This window comes from Strix aluco, chromosome 4, assembly GCF_031877795.1.
Source record: "Strix aluco isolate bStrAlu1 chromosome 4, bStrAlu1.hap1, whole genome shotgun sequence".
In the NCBI taxonomy this organism is placed as follows: domain Eukaryota; kingdom Metazoa; phylum Chordata; class Aves; order Strigiformes; family Strigidae; genus Strix; species Strix aluco.
In genome coordinates, this window is record NC_133934.1 from 69983428 (window position 1) to 70004994 (window position 21567).

Below are 21567 nucleotides of genomic sequence, written 5' to 3' on the forward strand. Positions count from 1 at the left end.
CCACTTCCAGTATGTTCACAATAAAAGAGGAATTTAAGTGGTTTATGTTGGGTTTAGCACATTTAATTATAGCATATACTGGAGGTTTTATACTGCACCAGTTTGGATCTCACATTCTACACAGCCTTTTCATGAAAAGAGCTACCCCAATCAAGAGTTTATATACTTTCAGTGACTGATTCAGTTATAAACCTATTGTTATAAAACCTGAATTGAGAAGTTTTGTTTTGGAGATGAGTAGCTTTCAGACAAAAAGTTAAAATTTCTGTTGCAAAAATAAAAGACAAAATTTAGTTCTTGAACAAAGAACTGCTTAACTTCCCCCCCTTCTCTGGTAAGAGGGGAACCACTCTTACCATGTTCCCGCTCAGCAAAAGATAACATATTATGAAATAAACAGAAAGATATTGCAATGATTTTTTTCTGTAGGGACATTTACAGAGTAAGCATTACCATCTCTTACAAGTAAGCCTCATTCTTTTGCTTTCTGTTCTCTCATGGAAGAAATAATTTTGCTAGTGTCCTAAGATATGTGAAAATATCCAGTGACAATAAGCTGCATGGTTCCAAAAGCACCTGGCCGATAGCATGGGACTTTATAATACACTCATATCAAGGCTTGCAGGAGGGAATGCCCACTTCTAAACACACTGACAATTCACTTTGAGATCAAGCCAATGCCATTTTGAGATCAGTCACCAAAAGGAGGTTTCAGTTAATTTTTGTCTTAAGTCTTCTTGCACTGACCTTGATTTTATATACCTAGGTTTATTTATTTATTTTATATACCTAATTTTATTTTATATGAGGCATTCAAGAGTCAAGACACAAAATCAGCCCTTAGGCTGCAGTGACCCATTTTGCTGTCACCACACCAATCATGTGTCAATCAGTTTATTTTCTTTTTGGCAGAGTACTGTTATTATTCACACTAAAATGAATGTTCATAATTCACACAAATTTCTACGTGAAATAAAGAAATACTAAGAGGTTGAGGTATCAGCAGGCTCCAAAAAATAGGAAGTGTGGGGTGTGGTTCACCCCTCCACGAATTGGAAAATTCGTGGCAGAGTAGCAATTTTCAAAGGAAAAACTACTAGGATTAGAGGGAGCCAAGCAGTGGGGAGAAAACTCCATGAAAAGAGCAGACTGCAGAGGGTAAATACCCATCAGAGGATCATGAAATACTAAAGGTACAAGAGAAGAAATCAATCAGCAAGAAGGGTTTAATTATTCTGCACAGAGATGGCTCACTATTTCCAGCCTTTTGTTGAAATTTTCTAGATTATTCTTGGATGACAGAGTGCTCACATCACCAGGCATGATTTTTTTCCTCTACTATTTACAAAAAGATATTGTGAAAGAACCAAAATGCTAATACCCAGCAAAAAGAAAAAAGCAGGCCTTATCAATAGACTATTTTACTGAGAGATTACAGATCTACAAACATATTATCCTAGATAGCTCCTATACACATGAGTTTTCAAAAGTGCTAAGGTGAACTCTGATAAAAGATTATAAGCAATTATAAAGAGAACTTGACACCAGATGATGTGATCTGGGAGCAGCACTGTTTATCAAGTATCCAGGATGACACCTCAACAAAGGACCAGCCTTACAATCACGCTCTGTTGCTCCAGCATCTCTGCAGGGAATCCTCTGTACACTATGAGGTAGGGAAATACCAGTGAAATGACAGCACTCTTCACAACTAACAATTTGCAAAATCTTTCTCCTCTGTTTTTCCAGGATCCTTTTCCAGATTTCATAGCTTTAAGAATAAAAAAACCCGATTGGTTCTAAAAAGATCCACTTTTCGAATCTTGCCTTTTTGCCAAAACATGACACAACTTTCCTTGTCTGAAGTCAAACACCCAGGATTCCACTGACCACTTTGGCGGTTCAGCATGGCAAGTGCAAATCTTATTTACACAGCTTGGCATAATGTTATTCTATAAGGAGTGTACTCAGCTTGAAATAGAATTGTTACACTAAGAAGAAACTTGACAAGATCTTCAAAAACCTGTGGATTCAGAGGCTCTGAATTACTCACTGCTGGCAGATTTATTGGGAAAATATGCGAGCCTGATAATTTCATAGCACACTTGGTGCCACTGTCACAACTTCAGAGTACCCATAACAATGACTGTTCTTACTTTATAGTAAACATTACCTTTGCATGTGATTATATACAGGAAAAGGTGGAATTACTCAAGAGTTATGTTTGTCAAGTGCTTGTCAGACCGGTTGCTTACTAGCGGAAGCACTTTCATTTTTTTTATCAAATGATTCAAAAAGTAGGAAAAATCCTGAAGCTCAGTGAAATACTCTGCTGGAAGCATCTCTACAGAAGCAGACTTGAACTCTTCCTTTACAAGCTAGGAGTAACTATATGATGCTATTTCCATGGTTTTAACATTTGCTTGCTTGAATAAGGCAGGCAAAGACTTTATACAGCATGCTAATAAAGTATTCTGTTACCCTCTGCAGTTCTCAAAGGAAAAAAATCTATTCCTGTTTGTAATGATCTTGACAAACTGTTTTTAATTTCAGTGCATGTGAAACCTGCACAAATTTATTTGGTATAATGTTATAATAACTGCACTTAGGCTGAGGAAACTCAGCTGAGAAAAATAACTTACTGAACCATGTTTACAGATTGACTATCTGGATGAAGGCTTACTGTGTGGGGTAATTAATATAACAATAGTGTATTCAAACAAGATTCCTTGATTCTTTTGTATGTCTTTAAGACATCTTAAAACAGTCCCCTCATAATTCCAGGCAATTGAAAGATAAGATGCTATGAAAGTAAGCAGGTCATTTCTAAATAGGTGTAAAGACTAAACTGTTGAACAGATGGCATGTTTCTCTTGATGTTCCCATCTGTATCTGAAACAATAAATTTTAACTGATTAAAGAAATGCACAACAAACAGAAAAAAAGGAGAAACATTACAGAAATAAAATACACTTCCAATCACTGTAACAGAAGTTGGATTACAAAGGGTGACATGGAGCACAACACTCATAGATTTCAGTATGAGCTTTAACTGAGTGCAAAGCAAATTCAGTACATTCATATTAGAAGCAAAAGTTTCCATACAGTAATGACCTATGGGCAAATATTTTCAATTTTTTAAAGAAAGTTTTTGGGAAAAAAAAAAACTTTTTTTTTTTTCCCCCCCAAAAATGTCAATAACTGCTAGTGATTTTTTCTTTGATCTATGAGAATACTACTTCTTATAGTCTCACTGTGCAGGTTGTTATTGATACACAGCTTTATACTATGAACAAAAGCAAAGCATGGGATCTGGGTGCACTTAGTTTTCTCACTAGAGTCTTGGTAATTTTCCCACATCAGGCCTGTAACTTAAAAGTGGAACCTAGGCAGGTGACAAGAAAACCTCAAAGTTTGCCTGCAGTTTTAATTTTTTTTTGGTTAAGTAAACAGTTTTAGATATATACAGATATTTCTGCTAGCCCTAGCCATGCTACCTGAATATCTTTTACAAACCAAACTGGGCTATAAGTTTCTACAGAAAAGGTTTCCACATACTTCCTTGGGCTTGTTTGGCTGATGTCAGAAAGTGCAGAGGTGTGACAAATGAGAAAAAAAAAATTCATTATGGCATTCCATTAAAAATTGAAAAGATTACACAAAATGAGAGGCAGCAACATAACTTTTTATGGTGATGTAAATCTGTACCTGCACTGTACTCTGTTGCACACCTATGAACATTTCAAATATACAAAATTATGAACTTTTCTCATCCTAAGATTACTTTCAGAGAGGTATTTTGGTACAGAAACTTGATGGACTTGGTACTACTACAGGAACAGTACTGAAGCAAGTACTATGTATATACAATCATGAAAAAACAATGTTAAACACTACTGTCTGGATTACAGAATGAGGCACTTGGAATTAATGTTGCCTGCATCAGCTTAATCCAACTCCCTTGGGCGTTTGTGTGCCCAAAACATCTGTAATCATGTCATCGCTCGCTATTTTTTTTTCTGTAGGACTCCACACTCAATTCAGGGCACAGAATGGTACTGCTCATCTGACGAATAGCTCTCTGCTGTTTTGTTTTGACATTGTTCCATGCTTAGCATCATTCCTTACTTAATGTACACTCTTCAAAGTGTGCTCTTCAGGCAGAATTATTTCCTCATAGATTTTTTTTGTTAGTATCCAAGTCATTCAGAAGCCATAGTTCATTTTCACACTGTTGCATTCTACAAATGAGTAAATAATGCATGAAGCCTGCGGCACTGATACTGGGACACTCAGTAGCCTTGGGTGTCCAGTTCAAGACACTTAGCATTTTCAGAGTCCAGTAACATATGAATTAGTTACTGTATCAAAGCATGTGATCCTTAACATCAGTCTGCGAGTGTTAACAGATCGCAGGTCTCCAGGTGGAAGCCCAGATAGGGAATCCTCAGAGACCAGCTATGAAATCCAACCACTGAAAGCACCTTTTGCACAATATACTCCTTTGCTATATAGTCCTAGTATTTCCTAAATGAAGCCCTGAAATGGCACTGGATGTGGCAGAAGTCCTGAAATTTAATCAAGATGCATATCTTGATGCACTGGGCAGTGATGCTTGCATTTCATAGTTTTTGAATACTTGACCTTCCAACTTCACTAGCACTGCTTCAAGCTTGAGTTGTGTGTGTAAGACCCAAGGGTTTTCTAAGAAAAACAAATCAAACCCTGGAATACTATCATACAGCATACCATAACCACCAGGTTCCTCCAGCATGGCTTGAATCACCATAGACAACCGCCATCATGCCGTTACAGTGACTGGCAGCAAAGTTGTTGACAACCCGCCTGTGAAACAGCACTGGGAGGACAACACAGGGGCTTCACAGTCTTTTCTGACAACAGAGAGACCAAGGAAGGACAAACTCCATCCCTTTGGAGATGAAATTTCTCTGAAACTCTGGAGGAAAATATACAGTAGTGGACACAGGTTCTTTTCCCCAAATGTACTTTCCTTGCCCCATTTCTTAATCTCTTTCTTTCCATGGTTTCCTCATTGTAGCCTCATTGTGAGCTACAGAGGTCAATTTTCCACTCTTTAAGCTTCTCATCCAAGCTCAGGAACCTTGGCCATCAGGTCCTAGCCTCACCACTCTCCAACCGAGTGCGCAATACAGATTTTCTTTCTGTATCAAGTGTTACCAGCTCCTAGTTTTGCCTTGTCCAGTCTCTTCTTTGTTCTTCCCTTGTCCATTTCTTCTACCCTGTTGAAAGCCTGCTTCTTGCCCCCCTGTATTCAAATCAGACATTCTCCTCTTTGAGGCTGCTTGGGCCCAGACAGACATGAGGTCTTGGGCTCTGTCAAGGGGCAGCTGTGCACTGCAGTGCATCTCAGTCCTGATCAATGAGCGTGCAGCCTCAGACCTGGACCCAATGGTGGGAAGAGATACGGGTATGCACCATACCCCCGCATGCACTACTGTTTTGTGAATGAAAATCCAGCTGTGCAGCCAGTGCAGGAGCTGTGGAACACCCCAGTGACTTCTCCAGCCTGTGTGGGTACACAGGCAGAGAAAACATGGGGACAGTCTCCTTGTTCTTCTGTGTGGTGTCCAAAGACACCACAGCCTACAGCAGGTTTGGACCTGTAATAATGAATAAAATCCTCCTGCCTAACAAAATAGTACCGCAGCTAACAGGGTTCTCAGGAACTAGCTGTAAAAAATAAGGTGCTCCTACTGAGCATATCTATATAAGGCTCTCAGCTTGAATATACATAGGCAACTTTGCATGGAAATATGAGACATTTCAGATACAAAGATTAGTCTCAAACCAGTTCTAAAGAATGTAGTGGTACCACTTTTCAAGGAAAAGGATGCTAGAAATTTTTGTTATTGACATGTCTTTTTCTCTACTGTCACTCTTTGAAATGGTTGAACTATATAGGTTCATTTGGTTGAAATGCATCTGAAATGGTTGGATCATTTGCGATGAAGTAAACGAGGAAAAACCAAACAACTAATATGACTGAAAATTTCAGTTTGAAAGATTTGATAAGAAAATTATAAGGAACTGGATAATTTATCTTTGTTTGGATTTGTTCAGCAACAATAGTGCCACCACCTTCAAGTATTACAATTAATATTTATTTTCTTTGATTTTAGAAAAAAATATCATTAGCCTTTACTTTATATCAAGTTAAAACTCTTTCAATGTTCATACAAAATAGCAAGGTCAGAAACTAGGACCAACTTTGCACTTGTTTTTCAAATGTTCATTCACAAGGCTTCATCTTCTAAGACCTTCCTCTAAGCTGTGTAAATATAAAAGTCCAGAAGGTGGCAGCAAATATTATTCCTTACAAGAAATAACCTGTTTCAAGGAAAGCTAGGATGCCTATGGCCAAAAAAGTTTCAGCCATTTGCGTTTTACAGGCATAACTCTACTGTATTTTGATAATTGTATATGGATAAAGATTAAATGATAATGGAAGGCACTGACTTTCTTTCATTTACACAGGTGCAAACGGAGTTAACCAAATAACTAATTTATGACAGGTTAGCAGCACTTGTACATTTCTTTCCCATGTAGGCATTTTGCAGTAGTGAAGACCTAATTCTAATATCCTACTTTTCTACCATTACTTGACAACTAAAAAGGACTTTATTGTCAGAAGCAGAATTTGTCACCAGGCTTATGTAAGACGGTTGACAGTAACGGTTTCATTTGTTTGTATACTAACAATGAAAACAAGATTAATCTCACCTGAAATAATACCACAGTTATAAACAATCTAAACTTAGAATAAATTAGGTTCCAGTTCTAAAATTCCCTATAAATTTTTGAAAGCAAGCCCTGACAAGAAGGCTTTGAGAAAGTTAGGATCAGACATGAACTATGTGATTCTAATCTATTACTAGTCTCAGTACAGCCACTGACAAGGCTTTAATTGTTTGACAGGTAAGATTCCCTGCCTCTCCAGCCATCAGTATCCCCATTAACCAAAATGCTGCATTCCAATTTTAGCCTGCCATAAATTATTTCCAGAGTTTCAAATAAATATGATTTTCCCATTTTATTTCAAAACTTTTGGTATTCATATTGTAAAATTCATATTGTAGCATTTACTCCAGACCTGGCAGCATTTCAGAGAGAAAATATTTTTTCAATACATAAAGTTTAAATTGCAAATGGTTTGGATGAAAAAAGCTGTAATAAGATTAACAATATGTCTCCCTTCTATACGCAGTTCAGTTTAAAAATCTAAAGTGCTTGTTTTCTGTTCAAAAAAATGGAAAGAAGGAAAGAATTAAAAATATTACTTATTTTGTCCTACCATTTTCTTGGTGGTTTAGTCTCTAACTGCAGTAGCCATTAAAAACCCATAGAAAGCAAAATGATAAATGTGTAACTCTGGGCTTTTTATAAAGACAAGAGTCATTTTTTGAGATAGTACAATTGTTTTGTCTACTTCCTCCTCCTTTGTCCTCTTTTTGTGTAAACATTAGCCAAGCACTAATGTTAACTCAGATTTGAACATGCTTTGGTATGAGATTAAGGACCGGGACTATAACGAAAACATAAAAATAAAAACTGCCTTAATGACTTAGACACTTAGGTCAATTTCTTTCAAGTGACTTAATCAGGTGGGAGTTTACGTTGCAGAGAGTTTCACTGGACTATTAAGAGTCCAACAAACTTTTGGAATAGAACTCTTGGCCTTTTTCAAAAATGTAATATATGTCTCCTTAACTGGTGAAAAGGCAGTTTCAGCATGTAAACATATGAACAATTTTCACTTATTAAGATGGGCCACCTGAGACAGAGAAACAGTTATTGTGAAATCATTTCACTAAGCAGTATTTTGCATTCCCATTTGGTCTGTAAATTGAAAAATATCTTTCTGATTCTTGCCTTTAAAATTTGCACTATTTTATGAAACTAAGTATTGCTCTTTTGCCTTTCAACTTTTCATAATTATCAAGAAATTTAAAATAGCAGTAAGTTTCAAATAACTGATTTTTCTGGACTATTGACTTATATATTATTGAATCAAAGGTACACTTTCACACTCCTTCTACTTATATTAAATAGATCTATAGGCTCATACACCTTTTATAAGTATTGTGCTTACATTCATTTACTTAAATACCAAAATAGTTTTTTTTTGGAAGTAATATTGCATTCATTTTAGTTTATATTAATACACAGCTTATAAATATCAAAGATGCTTGTGGTACAATAAACGTTTGCTTCACTAATGAATTTATAAATAGTTTGCATTTTTAACATCAATGTTAACCTAAACCTAAAGTTTAATCTGTTTGCACAGACACCTGAGCCAGCCAGCAGCTGTTGTTAGGATCCTATGATTGCAATGGACAGCTCTGAACTCTGCCTTTCCTCTTCTTGACATCTAAGAATCACTTTCCCTTTAATAACTATTGTAGAAAAAATCTTGCCCTCTGAAAGCATTCACATGATGCAATGGAAAAGAACAAAATAATCACTGTATAGGGTTCTGGTTTGTTTTGCAGCATATTACTTCGAGTGCTGGTACAGTATTATAATGAATGTTTTACAACAAGATTACAGTAATACAATATGTGATAATGTAATAATTCTGGTAGCATATCACTCTTCTTTCCCTTCTCCCTTAGTTTCTGGGAAGAAGAATGGAAAATCTCTACCCCTTGTTTTACGATCTTCTTGTAGCTTAAGGGAGACAGAGGCTAGAATAACTATTCTCTATTTGCACTTCATAGTTGCCACTGTCTCACTTATGATCCTGGGTTTGTGCATTCTTTTTAGTACATGCTTGTCAAAAGATGTATCCCCAAGAATTAAATACAAAGGGAAAATAATAGAAAGTATCACTACATCTGGATGCTGCTGTCCAGTAAATGAATGATGCATGACTAAATGTTGCCTTATTTCTGAAGTTTGTGTTTGCTAGTTTGAAGGGGCTGAACACCAAAGTAGTGACAGAAATCAGTCTATGAATATCAAATACAGATCTGCTTTGAATTTTGAAATGTTCAGACCCAGACTTTCAGTCTAGGAACACCACTACCAATAATACAAATTAACTGCAATGAAAACAAGGCAATGTTGATCATCTCTCAGTTCCTGGATTTGAGATACACTTATATTTCAGCAAAATCATGTTTTTCTACAAGTGCGTAAAACCTATTTACCACAGAGTGTGAAAAAATGTGCAATATTATATATTCTGAAGTGAAAGATTATTCACTTCCAGAATAAAGTTGGGCTAGATGGAAATATTCTACTTTTTAACTCAATCAATTACTGCAAATGTCACTATGCAATGTACAAAAGCCTGCTCTGCAGGGTGCTGTTGGATTGCTTTTATTACAACAGATACTACCTTAACAATCTCAGCAGTCAGTAGGACTAGAGACTAAATTCCTCCTCCTTAACATAAACACTGAGGCATGATGGCATACTGCACATAACTAATGCGTTTGCTATATTTCTTCATGGGTGATGAAAGAAATTCTATAATTTTCTGTGAACCAGACATGAGAATTAGAAAAATATTCCCCTGAATCCAAAGTGTTTTAACTACTTCATGTTGCATCCAGTTTACAAAACTTAGTAGAATTGCTTCAGGCCAAAACTCATTTAATTTTCCCAGATTTGTTAAAAATAAAATTAATATAAAATTTTGATTCCTTCTCTCTAAGCTTATGGGAATCTACCTGATGATGACAACTGCTATTTATTTTAGGAAGAATGTAATTCAAAATAACTAAGGCTTACTTTAGCCAAATATATTTTCACTTGGATCTTCTGAGTCTTCAAACCCTTTTCTGCCCACCTTTAGCATAGTTATGATTTTTCTCTTTGGGAAATGTAGATAATTCAGTCAGCTTCTTCCTCTTCCTTCAAAAATTATTGGTCTGCTCTTCTTCTCCATCAAAAGCCAGACAGCCAGACACAACATTATAACTGGAAGTTAGTAAGTGGGGCGCTCTTAACTTTTTCCTCAAATTCTTTCAGACCCTTATGGAATGGACAAAGTTCTTCTCATATACTTCAGCCTTTTTCCAGGTAAATCATCTGGAATGCTATTTGGCCTCCCAGATTTTGTCCTCTTACAATTCAAAGATAACTGTTAGTTAAAAACACTGTTCAGCCCTTCTTTCATGGAAGGAGAGATTATTCCTTATTTTACCAAGTCTAGAGGAAATAGATAGGCAATTTCACATTCTAGATTTTTAAAGTTAAAAACCAGCCTATTATCAGAACTGTATCTAAATACAAGCTTCCAAGTGTGAAAGGAGAAGAATTTGACTGGTCTGGGAATATCAAAACAGGAGCAAGTATGCTAAACTACTGCCTACAGATGAGAACCATTCAGTTGACAGTACCATAATTTGACAGTTTGATCTCGCAGCAGGAACTTTGCTGCTGTGATTTGGATGTGGGTTGAACAATCATCCAGAAGGAAGCAGTAATTGATTATCTTCAGTGATACAGATCTTACTTTATGTGTTCACTGTACCCAATGTATCTAGTCTCCAAACAAGATACTTAGCACCTAACAAAGTGGTCTACTGGGGCATTCTTTGAATAACCTGGTCTGTTCTTCTGTCAGAATGAAGTCTCTCAGATGATGGCTATTAAGCTATGGCTATGAAGTCTAGAAAAGTCCATAAACATGCAAGAATCAGCAGACCAATTTAAAAAAATGCGTAAGCCACTCAGGCAAATTAAAAGTCAGTGTTTTCAAATAGCACTTTGGCAAAATGGACAAGACTTGAAATAACTATTATTATCTTGGGGTTCTGAGGTAGAAAAGGAGAATTTTTATCAACTTTAAAAGAATTTTTTTTTTTCCCAGATAAATTGGCACAATCTCTCACTGGCCAGGCAAATTGCTACACTTGCTGCAGGTTACCTTACAGTCTGTAAATCAAATTCCATTGGAAAAATCTATCACAGATGTTTTCATCTAATAGAGTGATCACTGGGTAATCCTATTCAGAGCCAAGGAAAGCCATCCTTGCATAATGAAACCTCCTTCACCTCATGAGATAGTATGAGCTATTTGGATTCTTACCTAGTCATTTTATCCCTGAGAGCCTGACTAAAGTTAAAAACAAAAACAAAAAATACAAGGAATTGTAGTATAACCAAGGTAATTCCCAAGGTATTACTGATGTTCCAATTTGCTGACTGCATCTCTTCCTGCAAGGCCTAACATTCTAGCCAAATATAGACCCATGCTGCACAAAAGCTAATAAATCAAGCAGAATCTCATACCAAAATTGAGAAAATATTTTTATTTGTCTATGAGACTAAAATCTTCCATAACCAAAGTATTACACATTGATTTTTTCTTCATAAGGACCAATTCAAAAGATATAATAATATTCTCCAGATTATCAGTATTTGAGATTCTGCTTTTTCTACACCAACCCTTACATGCCAGATTTATGATTTGCATGACATTACAGGTGCTGTGGACAGATATAATTTGAAGTACAAACACTTGTACACTGAGTTTTTCCAAATTAAGGACACTGAAGATTCTCAAGTCAATAAAACACTCATCCCTGACTGGTTGTCAAAACTCTGTGCTAGTTCCTCTATACTGTATTGTTTGATTCACACAGAGGTTTTTTCTATGAGGTCATTTTATCTCTCTTTTGCCAGTTCCCTTTCTTTGCCTTATATGATTACAAAGCTACCCATAGAACAGTTTCTGTCATCACAGAATAATATCTTATTTTCCATTTGATTTTCTGTTGAATCCGATCTACCACCTGTACCAAAACCATGTAGAACTTGCCATAATATGAACATTTAATTTTGTCTACAATATTTCTGCTTTTACAAGTTAAATTCCTATTTTCCTAACACGGTAGAACAGCCCATTTTGTTAGACAAACAGTGAAATACACTTGATAACTCATCATTCTCTGATTAAACCCTGTCAACAAAAATTAGCTCCTGCTTTATGATTAATGGTTAGGTCAAAAAGATACTTCTGCAATTTGATGAACTCTGGAGTTTTTCTCTAAACATGACAGACTAAACAGTACCTTCAGCTAACTGTCTTGGAAAGTCAGATATTTTATGCAACACTTCTTTCAACAGTATCATTTCCCTCTGCATCTCTGGAATCCTACAAAGTATTCATGGGGCTTGGAACTGGACTCTCCATCAAATAAAGGGGAAAGTTTCTGTCTACTCAGCACAATGTTCTAGAACCCTCCTGAGAGCAGTTAACACAAGTAAACGAACTAGGTGGACATGTTTGATCAACTTTTTCATCCCTCTGAACAACCTTACCTTCTTAGTTTCATGGTTTGGGTTATCAGATTAATTTCTGATAGAAACTGTATCTCATTTTGCCTACTTATTTTGATTTTGCACCTTAAAAATATTTTTTCTCCAATACTATAAACAAAATGTCCTAACCAGGCTTGCTAAATAAGTTCTTTTATGTGGATTCAATGAAGAAAGAAATTGCAGTACATTAGAGGAAGGAGAAGTATTCTGACTGGCCTATCTGGGTCTGTCACTCATTGGCCCCAAGCACGATCTATTACCTGGACTCTTATTTTCCAGGTAAGAAAATGAGATCTCTCCCATCAGGTGAATATATGGAGAAACTTTAATCCATTATTGACAGTATATAACTTCATCTATGGGAAGAAAAGTTTTTGTATTTGCTTCACTTTTTTGGTATTTTCTTCACTTACCTTCCAAATGGATAATTCTTGCTTTTTATATGTTACCATCTTAGTGTAGTCAGCTGTGATGATCTGATCAGCCACATTTTAATGTTTGATCATTGCATGGTTTAAGCAAGGATTCTTAAAAATTAACTGAGCTAAGTTGCCCGAAATGAAGTATTTTTTCCTGGATAGAAGTAGAACCTCATGAAAATTTGCCGTAAGTATGTGGGGGTAGGATTAATAATGTTGGGGAGTTTCCTCTCTGTAACTGCAAACTGGGAATAGCTAGTCATAGCTAAGAGGTGAAAGGATAGTCTTGTTACAAAGCATTAGTTGTGAAACTTGTCAAAATTCTCATTACATAACCTCTGTGTGTTACTATACACTTTTTTAAAGAGATTCAGACCAAGCACCACCAAACTGACTGAAAATAATGAAATCAGTAGTCTCTTTCTCGGTTTACATCTCTCATATACAAGGCTGATATTAAAACATAACTTGAAAGCATAACTTGAAAGCCTGTGTAAAGCAGAGGTCTTTCAAATTTCTTAAATGGGACAAGATCCTGTGACAGAAAAGCCTACAAAACTTGACATTTCTATGTGAGTCTTTGCTAGATAAGCTATACGTTGTATGATCAGATACCTATTGGCTGGTATCTAGATCATGCTCACAATATTTTATGTTTTGTAATCTAATTGGGAGAAGTAACACAGGCCAATGTTGTTTGAATGAAATTCTAGCAAAGCAGAACCTTGTCATGAACACAGTTTCTGTTTCAAAGTGCTGCATTACTAAGAAGATTAGGATTTGTCAAATATGAATGAATTGCTCCTACAAGTGGGTTGGAATGTACTGAAATTTTGAGGGCATTGCCTTTTAAAGAGCCAGGTTAAGTAGCATCATGTAAGGGTTTTAAGTGAATGATTGTATGAATGTCTTTAAATTTTTGTGTTCATTTTTGTGCCCTGAAAAGTGAAAATGAGGATAAGTCTAATAATTTTAGAGTAAGAAATGCCTTTCTTAAAAGGAGATTGCCAAAGATATGTGATTGGACAGAAGTCCTACACAGAGCCTGTTATCAAATAAATTATACTGTGCCTGCATGTTAGAAAGAATCTTGTGAACACACAGAGAACCGTCACAACATGACTTCCTTTTTCATTATTAAGAATGGTCTTTTCAGAACAAGGCACACTAAGTAATTAGTGAAAAAGCTGCACAGTTGCCAACATAATTGTACCTTTTCAGTAAAAGCTTGTCTGTGGTCCATTTACTTTCCTCAAAAATGTAATTTGCTCTATCTTTGTTCCTGTTTCTTCCTCTGCCTCCTTTTTAATACCTCCTCTCCACTAAATTAAAGTATTAAGAAGTACCCATAGACATAAAAAGGGATTCCCAGGATGTCATGCATTTTCAGGGTCTGTTGTTCTAGTTGGGAAGTGAATAGGCTTTCTTTCTTGTTGTTTAATAACTGTAACTATATTTGGTATTTTGTATTCCTAGGAAAGAAGCAGTGGACGCTCATTATCACTTCCTGGGAGACCTTCTTCATTCATTTCTCGAGCCATGTCTCCTACTTCTCCTCTTATATTTCAGCCTGCCCCTGATTACTTCAGCAAGCCAGACACAGCAGCTGACAGGCCTGGCAAGAGACTGACTCCCTGGGAAGCAGCGGCAAGATCCCCTCTCGGCCTAGTGGATGAAGCTTTTGGGCCCCAAAATATGCAGGAATCCATTGCTGCTAATGTAGTATCAGCTGCTCGCAGGAAAACACTTCCTGAGCCACCAGATGAATGGAAACAAAAAGTTTCTTATGAGCCTCCAGCCCCAAGTGGTAGAGTAGCCTTACTAGGAGGGAAGCGATCGGGTATTGTATCACCCCCCAAAAGCTCCCTGTCTGTCCCAAGTGCCACTACGCTGGCTGGCTCTCAGCTGCAGTATGCTTACTGCAGTCAACGGTCCAGAACAGATCCTGATATAATGTCCATGGATTCCAGGTCTGACTATTGCTTGTCAACAGCTGATTCAAACTACAATCCACAGCCAAGGGGATGGAGGCGTCCAACATGAGCAGCTGAAGGGCCTGGCATATTTTCCCTTCTTCCAGCTTTACAAGCCTTAAATTTGAGTTGGAGAAGGAAAGTTTCTTGCTGGCCTAACAATCTCTGAACTAAAGAAATGAGGAGGCAAAATTGAATGGAGCACAGTTTTCACATGACTGCAGGGCTAGCAGCCTCTAGAATAGACTCAGTTTTACACCTAACCTAAGATTGTTCTGTTTGTCAAAGGCAAAAATACACATTCCTTGGGGTGAAGGGTGGGATGAAAGTGGGGCAACCAATGGGCTCAATACAAAAATCTATAAAGGACATAGATGAAGACAGTACAAGTACTTGTAGTTAAGTTAATGTGAAGAAAAAAACAAATGTAAAATAAGGGCATTTTAAAGGCAAGAAGTATTTTACAGGATTTTGTAGGTTTTCCGGGTATGTTTGACATCTGAGTTCCAAGGTACTAGATGTAACTAGACTTGGGAAAGTTCCAATGGAAATGGAATACTTGGAAGCATTGGCTTATTTGCCATATGTTTTCTTTACTGCATTTTTAAAATGAGCTAAAAAAGTAAATCAATATTTTTACTGTGGCAACAATTACAATACATCTGTGGTCATGGTACCTGAATCCCTACAACATGCAGATATATGCAATCTTATGCAGTCATCCATTTCAGATGGATTTCAAGACAGTTTCGATTAAGTTTTACATATTGCAATTTATCAAATAATCTGAACAAAACAGTAAGAAAATTGTAATTGAGATCAGTACCATGATACTTGTACAACAAAAAGGATAAGGAAAGTATTTAGAGTGTATTTAAACTGGACTGCAAGTTATTTTGTAATAAATTGTCAAACAAGTCAGAGGCTGAACAGCCTTTATTTCTCTGTGAAATGCACTAATTGCTGAACATTTACTGCTACAATGTCTGGAAATGGCTGGGCAGTTATTCTTAGTATCTAGGTAGCTCAATGTTTAGAAAGCTTTTGATTTGTATTCTCAGTTTGGAAGACATAGATAAATTGTTTATCAAGAACAATACCTGTTCTACATAGAAGTTGGTATGTGAAAGAGGGTTTATGACACGTGTTACAGGGTATGAGTCTAGTACGAGTAGCAAATATTTGAACAGCTGGTTACAATTAAACTATCTTGATGGATCTGAAGAGATGGTAAATAATTTTTGCTGGTGATACATATCTTGCATTTACAGCTTATTTAAATAGTAGAAATATGTGACTAAAAATATATGTATTCCAAGCTTATTGGATAGTTTAGATGTTGTTAAAGCATTAAATGAATACCCCAAGTTTTACAAAATGCTCTGCACCCTCCTCATTTTGTGGAGCATTCTTCAAGGATCTGTCAAGCACAGTCAATTAAAATTACTGCAGAAGCACTGTTAAGTATCCTTAGTTTCTGTAAGATGGTCAACTGTGAGTAAAGTGATTAGATTAGAAAGAACTAAAACATATATGCAATATTACAAAACATTCCCATCTGCAAAGGATTTTCCCTTATAGCAATTATAAAATATAATTGGTATAAAGGAAAAATGAAAATTAAACCCAAGTTCAGTTGAGCAGGAACTTCCCATAAGAGTAAATAATTACATGAAAAATATATGGGTTTAAGTTGGCAGCAGCTTTCTAGTCAAACAGAAGTCTCCCTGAAATCAACTGATCCTTTTGACCAAGCAGGAAATGAGGACATGGGAGTTGTAACTAGGATCATATTGCTATAGCACCTTACAAATTTATTTCACAAAATATGAATTTGCAAAGAATAGATGGCTTAGAAAAATTACACAAACAAGGCTGCCATGATATGCCTGAAAATGAGCTTTGCGCCTCAGAGTCATACACGTACATAATCACAGTAAATTTTCCTGTGACACAGGCAAAAATACATTTTTCTCTGCAGAGTCCCATAACGTCCCCTTTTATCATGGCTGGGAATATTCCCACTGAATCCAATGGGACTGTGGTAGTCCCATTAGCCTTAAGGGCTTGTCTTTGGATCCAGGCCTATCTTCCTGGAAGTACATGTCAAGTTTTCACTTAATTTCAGTGAAATTATAATTCAAAGTGAAATTCAATGAAATGTATAATTCAAAGTCATCAAGGCCGTAACTATTCAATAAGCACTAGTGCATGTGTATTTCACAGAAGGCCTACATGTCCTAAGAAGAACAATGTGTAGCCTTGTAATTTTCTTCTATTCACAAGAAGGAATTAATCATTAAGTACTTCTGTGAACATGAGAATTACTGATGTTGAGTTTCATGTGGCTTTGCATCTTATAGATTAACTTGAGTGTTTAACATGACCTACTAGAGATTTTTTTTTCCTTCTGATGAGGATTTACTAACTCTCTTTCCCATATGGATTCTCTCATATCTAATAAGCAATGAGTTCACACTGCAGCATTTCCCTCAATAGCAACACTGGTAAATGTATCCATCCTCCACCCAGACATCTATTTTTATAAAGTGTGTGGGCAATGGATTGTCTTTGAGATCTATTCCACTGCCACAGAAAAACGAAACAAATAAACATTTTCAAAGTTATTAACGGGAGGACATACACACAGGCATGCAGACAGATCACATAGCCTTGTTTACAAAGGAAATCAGGCTAAAACCAGATTGAGAAAATGTACTGATCTCAGTGGAAGCAGCAGGCCCAGACTACTAAATGAAATATTAATGCATACAGAGCTTTATGAAGAACCACACAGCATTTTTCACTTTCTATTCTTCACCCCATTCCTCCACTAGCAAAGCATCTTTCTATCAAAGAAAATGATAGAGTGCTTGAGTGCATGAGTTCTGAATATATTAATGCAAGTATTCCTTACGTTTGTTTTTGAATGCACAGATCTACTCAGTAAATGTGAGGAAAAAATTCTCTTGATATTTTAAATACGTTCCTTTTGTGTTCACCCTCAGAGGTGTCTCTGTTAATATGCAGAGTATCCGAATACACAATATTACCGAAAATTTAGTTTCTTTAGTTATGTTAGATGATGATGTTCACAACTCTCGTTCATAATTTGTTTTCATTTTGGTTTGCTTTAACACAACCAAATATCTATTCACATTGCATTTCTGCCTAGTAGCAAAGGAGTGTATTATCTTTATAAAAGGCTTTTCACGTCTAAAGAGTTTTTGCTCATGCAAAGGACACTTTATTTGAGAGTGCATGCCAGAGATGTAAATTGTATCATTTAATAAAGTGATTTGACCAACTGGATGAGAAACACAACTTTGTTTTCTCTAAATTCTTGTCTGTTTGTCTAAATAATCTGAACCCAAGTGAAGTCTAATCTCTTTTTTCTGCACCATTTTTAGATTCACTGACTTTGCCTGTAGGTGACCTCGTGCTGATATGAGCTTCTAGAAGCTTAAACCATCAGGTCAAATGACAACTTGTCAAATTCAGTAGAATTTCATTTTCATACTGACTAAGCAGAGGAGGGAAATGCAGTGAAGTACAATCTACCCACATAAAGTAATATGGTCAAAGCAGTTTTTATTGTTTGAACATTTTCATCCCCACCATAAAAACCTGTAACTAACAACTACTTACTATAATTACTTGTCTACCTTACAAGCATTTAAACCTGTTTAGTCCCTGTAGGTTTGTTCATAAGGGCTGTATTGCTGTATTCTCTTGTTATTTATTCTTAATTAAAATATACTATTTAAAGAAGAAATAAATATTGAGAACAAATTGTGAACCCTGTCTTTACACTATTCAGTGAATTGCTCTTAGGGGAATAAGGACAGCATGTACAATATATCTGTGAAAAGCCAGATCAAATTTTCATTATCTACATGAAATGAATTACAAAGCTGTTTCTGCATTTATAAAGCAAGCAAGATTTTGCCCCTAATACAAGAAAAAAGATTGATGCAGGTAAAACTTGGGGAACTGATAAACCTGACAATAGCATTTTAATAGCTTTGCTCTACTAAGGGTTTACAAGTTTATAAGAGACTCAGTCCTTTTCATGGTTATATTTTCATTCTTCTTTGGTAAGTTCTTAAAAACATCATAAAGAAAGCATGCATAAACCAGGTTCACAGTTTAACATAATTCCCTTGACTTTAGTAATTTGCAACAGATTAAAAATCTCAATTACACAGGCAAACAGTCATTGGTTTTGTATGATGTTTTACACTCCAGAGAATGTACTTTATGTTTCTTGAAATGCCCTAGATTCTCTGGTGCATTCATCAACATTTAAGAGCATTTAAAATGACTACAGCGTGGCAGACTGGTCAATTATCGAATGTGAGTCTTGTGGAATGAGTGTTTGGTGTAGTGAATAATTTTAAGTCCAGAAAGAAAGGTGGATGTTTCCAGTCCAGTATCTGGTTTTCCTCAAATTGGGTATTAGCGCTTTTACATTTTTCAGTGGATACATTATTGGATTTTAAAAAGAAGTCTTGTGTTGCTGCTGAGTCAGAAACAGCGCTCAGTGTACTATAAAATGTTTGATGTTTGTTCACACATTTTCAATCCTAAGAGGAGGACTTAAGTATTTTATATTTAAAACAAAATGACCTCAGGATTGTTTGTGTACATGTGCACCTAAATTGGGTTTTTTGTTTGTTTGTTTGTTTTTTTCTGGAGAAAGAAAGGTAATGGTTAATTAATAGATGTTAATGGAGAACTAGGAGAACATATGGTGCTGTGTTACACTTCAAATACAGCTGGAAGGTTACAATATAGATGACATACATATAGAAAAGAAGGTGTTGATAAACCCCTAGCTATTAATAATACCTAAATATATAAATAAATCAAAACCTGAGGATATTTTGTCTAAATAGTGCAGAGGTTCATGACTTATTTTTTCCCTATAAATAAAGAAACCTAAGAAAAGATATGCTAATTGCTGGAAAAATAATTTTGTATGTTGGAAACAATAATTTCAAGCAGGCTGTGGACAAGCAGAATTTGCCTAAGGCAAAAATGGAAAATAAGAAGCTTTATGGCATTCAGAATCAGAATAATAGATGTGCTGGTACCTTTTCCCAGCATGGACAACCTCACAAGACTATGGCAGTTATAAAACAATTGCCACTTTTCAATATCATTAACAATTTGCTAAGCAATCTTAGTTTTAATCAGTCACTTCCTGTTATTAATGGATGCACTTGAGCTTAATCTGAGAAAGTCAGTAATTTTTGGAAAACAAGAATCAACATGAATCAGCATATGCTCAACTCTACAGTATTTCTAATATTTTTTTCTAACAGAAAAGCTTATAAGCAGAAACAGCACACAGCATTTTTGATCAGGTGCTCATCAGCTACTTTGATTTCAGGTCTGTTCAAGACAGTTAATATCTACAGTTAAATGCAAATCTCTTGCCTATTAAATAGTTTGTATATTGGAACACAGAGCTGAAATTGAAGTTCTGTGGTGAATTACCTACATGCACAAAAGAATAGTCTCAGATGCCATTTTTCTAAAAGACAAGAAATAAATAGGTAACTTTTCTAGTTTCCAAGAAATTCTGCACTACGGATCCACATAATTTCACTTATGTGAAAGTTCAAAATTACTTTCTCCATTATTTCTGTGGAGTTCTCCACCATTCTTTACTGCCTCTGGCAGTTTAAAACTCCAAGAGATTTTCCATGTGGTAGTAAAATGAAATAAAAAGATCATTGTAGAAATGAATAAATATACCTACTGAATCAGTACACTCTGAGAAAAATGCAGTTCAAAGAAACATCATGAACAGAACAACAAGGCAACAAAAATCCTTTGACCACATGGAGCAAAATCCTGATTGCAGCTAAGTCAATGGGAGCTTTACTAATTTACCACTTATGTCAGCAGGACAAGGATTTCACCTCACATAGAAATGTGCAGGACCACAAAATACAACTGGTCATGAACTCACAAACACTGAACTGGTGTCAGCAGTTCTGTAGTATTTTGAAGCCTGCAGTTTTAAAAAATGTGATTGACAAAACAATAAGGCATTAATCAGATTTTCTAATATCATCTTCTGTTAGGAACTTGGTCTTTTCAATGTGCAGAAGTATGGATAGTTATCTCAGTTGGGACTCTGTTGAGGCTCAAGTTACTGTCTTGGCCCCCTGTGTAATCAATGTGGAGAGGCATTCTTAAAAATAAATTAACTCTATGCCCAAATAAATGCCTAAAATAGGTGGACTGGATGCTAAGTCTACAGGATATTTGGACAGCTGAGGATCAAAGTTATTGACAGTGTGGAGAGTACTGGAAGATAGGTGATTTTACATCTCCCTCTTTCTACATCTACAGGTATCTCTTCAGTACAAGTACTGCAAATTCTTTGGCATGTAAATTAATTTTTAAAACACTAAAGCTATTATGGGAAGTGAAATTTTAATTTTGGTCACATTAGGATAAGTTCATGGTTAAGTTACAAGCAACTCTTCATTAAGCTAGATAATAAAATAAATAGGTTAGCAAACAAAGAAACAGAATACATGCCTCTGTTTCTGGACCTGAGGTGTTTTTTGTGTTATAATATATCCTGGTACAATGAATTCTAGAGGACTTAGTAGCTCTGAAACCATGCTGTCTGAGCATGCAATGCCAGCTCAGCCTCAGAAGCTATATAACCATGTTAACGCAGTGCTGCACCTGAATTTGCTCCTCATCTAGCCAGACTTGATCTGGTATGAGAAATGAAGTCCCAGGACAACAGACATATACTTATGCCACTCCAAACTCATCTAGGTTTGCAGAGGCCAGATTAGACAGTTCTGTACTTATGACATGGATAATCA

General features: G+C 36.0%; 1 protein-coding gene and 1 long non-coding RNA gene across 3 annotated transcripts in view; one reads left to right on the top strand and one right to left on the bottom strand.

Annotated features, from left to right (window-relative positions):
* Positions 1-18032, top strand: part of SYNPO2 (synaptopodin 2) — a 95656-nt gene extending 77624 nt beyond the window's left edge. For both annotated transcript variants that reach the window (XM_074823565.1, XM_074823566.1), the window contains exon 5: positions 14214-18032. In XM_074823565.1, the coding sequence (XP_074679666.1) occupies positions 14214-14780 (567 nt within the window). In that variant the 3' untranslated portion in view covers positions 14781-18032. The remainder of the gene's footprint in view (positions 1-14213) is intronic.
* LOC141923099 (uncharacterized) overlaps positions 1-21567 on the bottom strand; it is a 79844-nt gene that overhangs the window by 33994 nt on the left and 24283 nt on the right. The gene's annotated exons all lie outside the window — the stretch shown is intronic.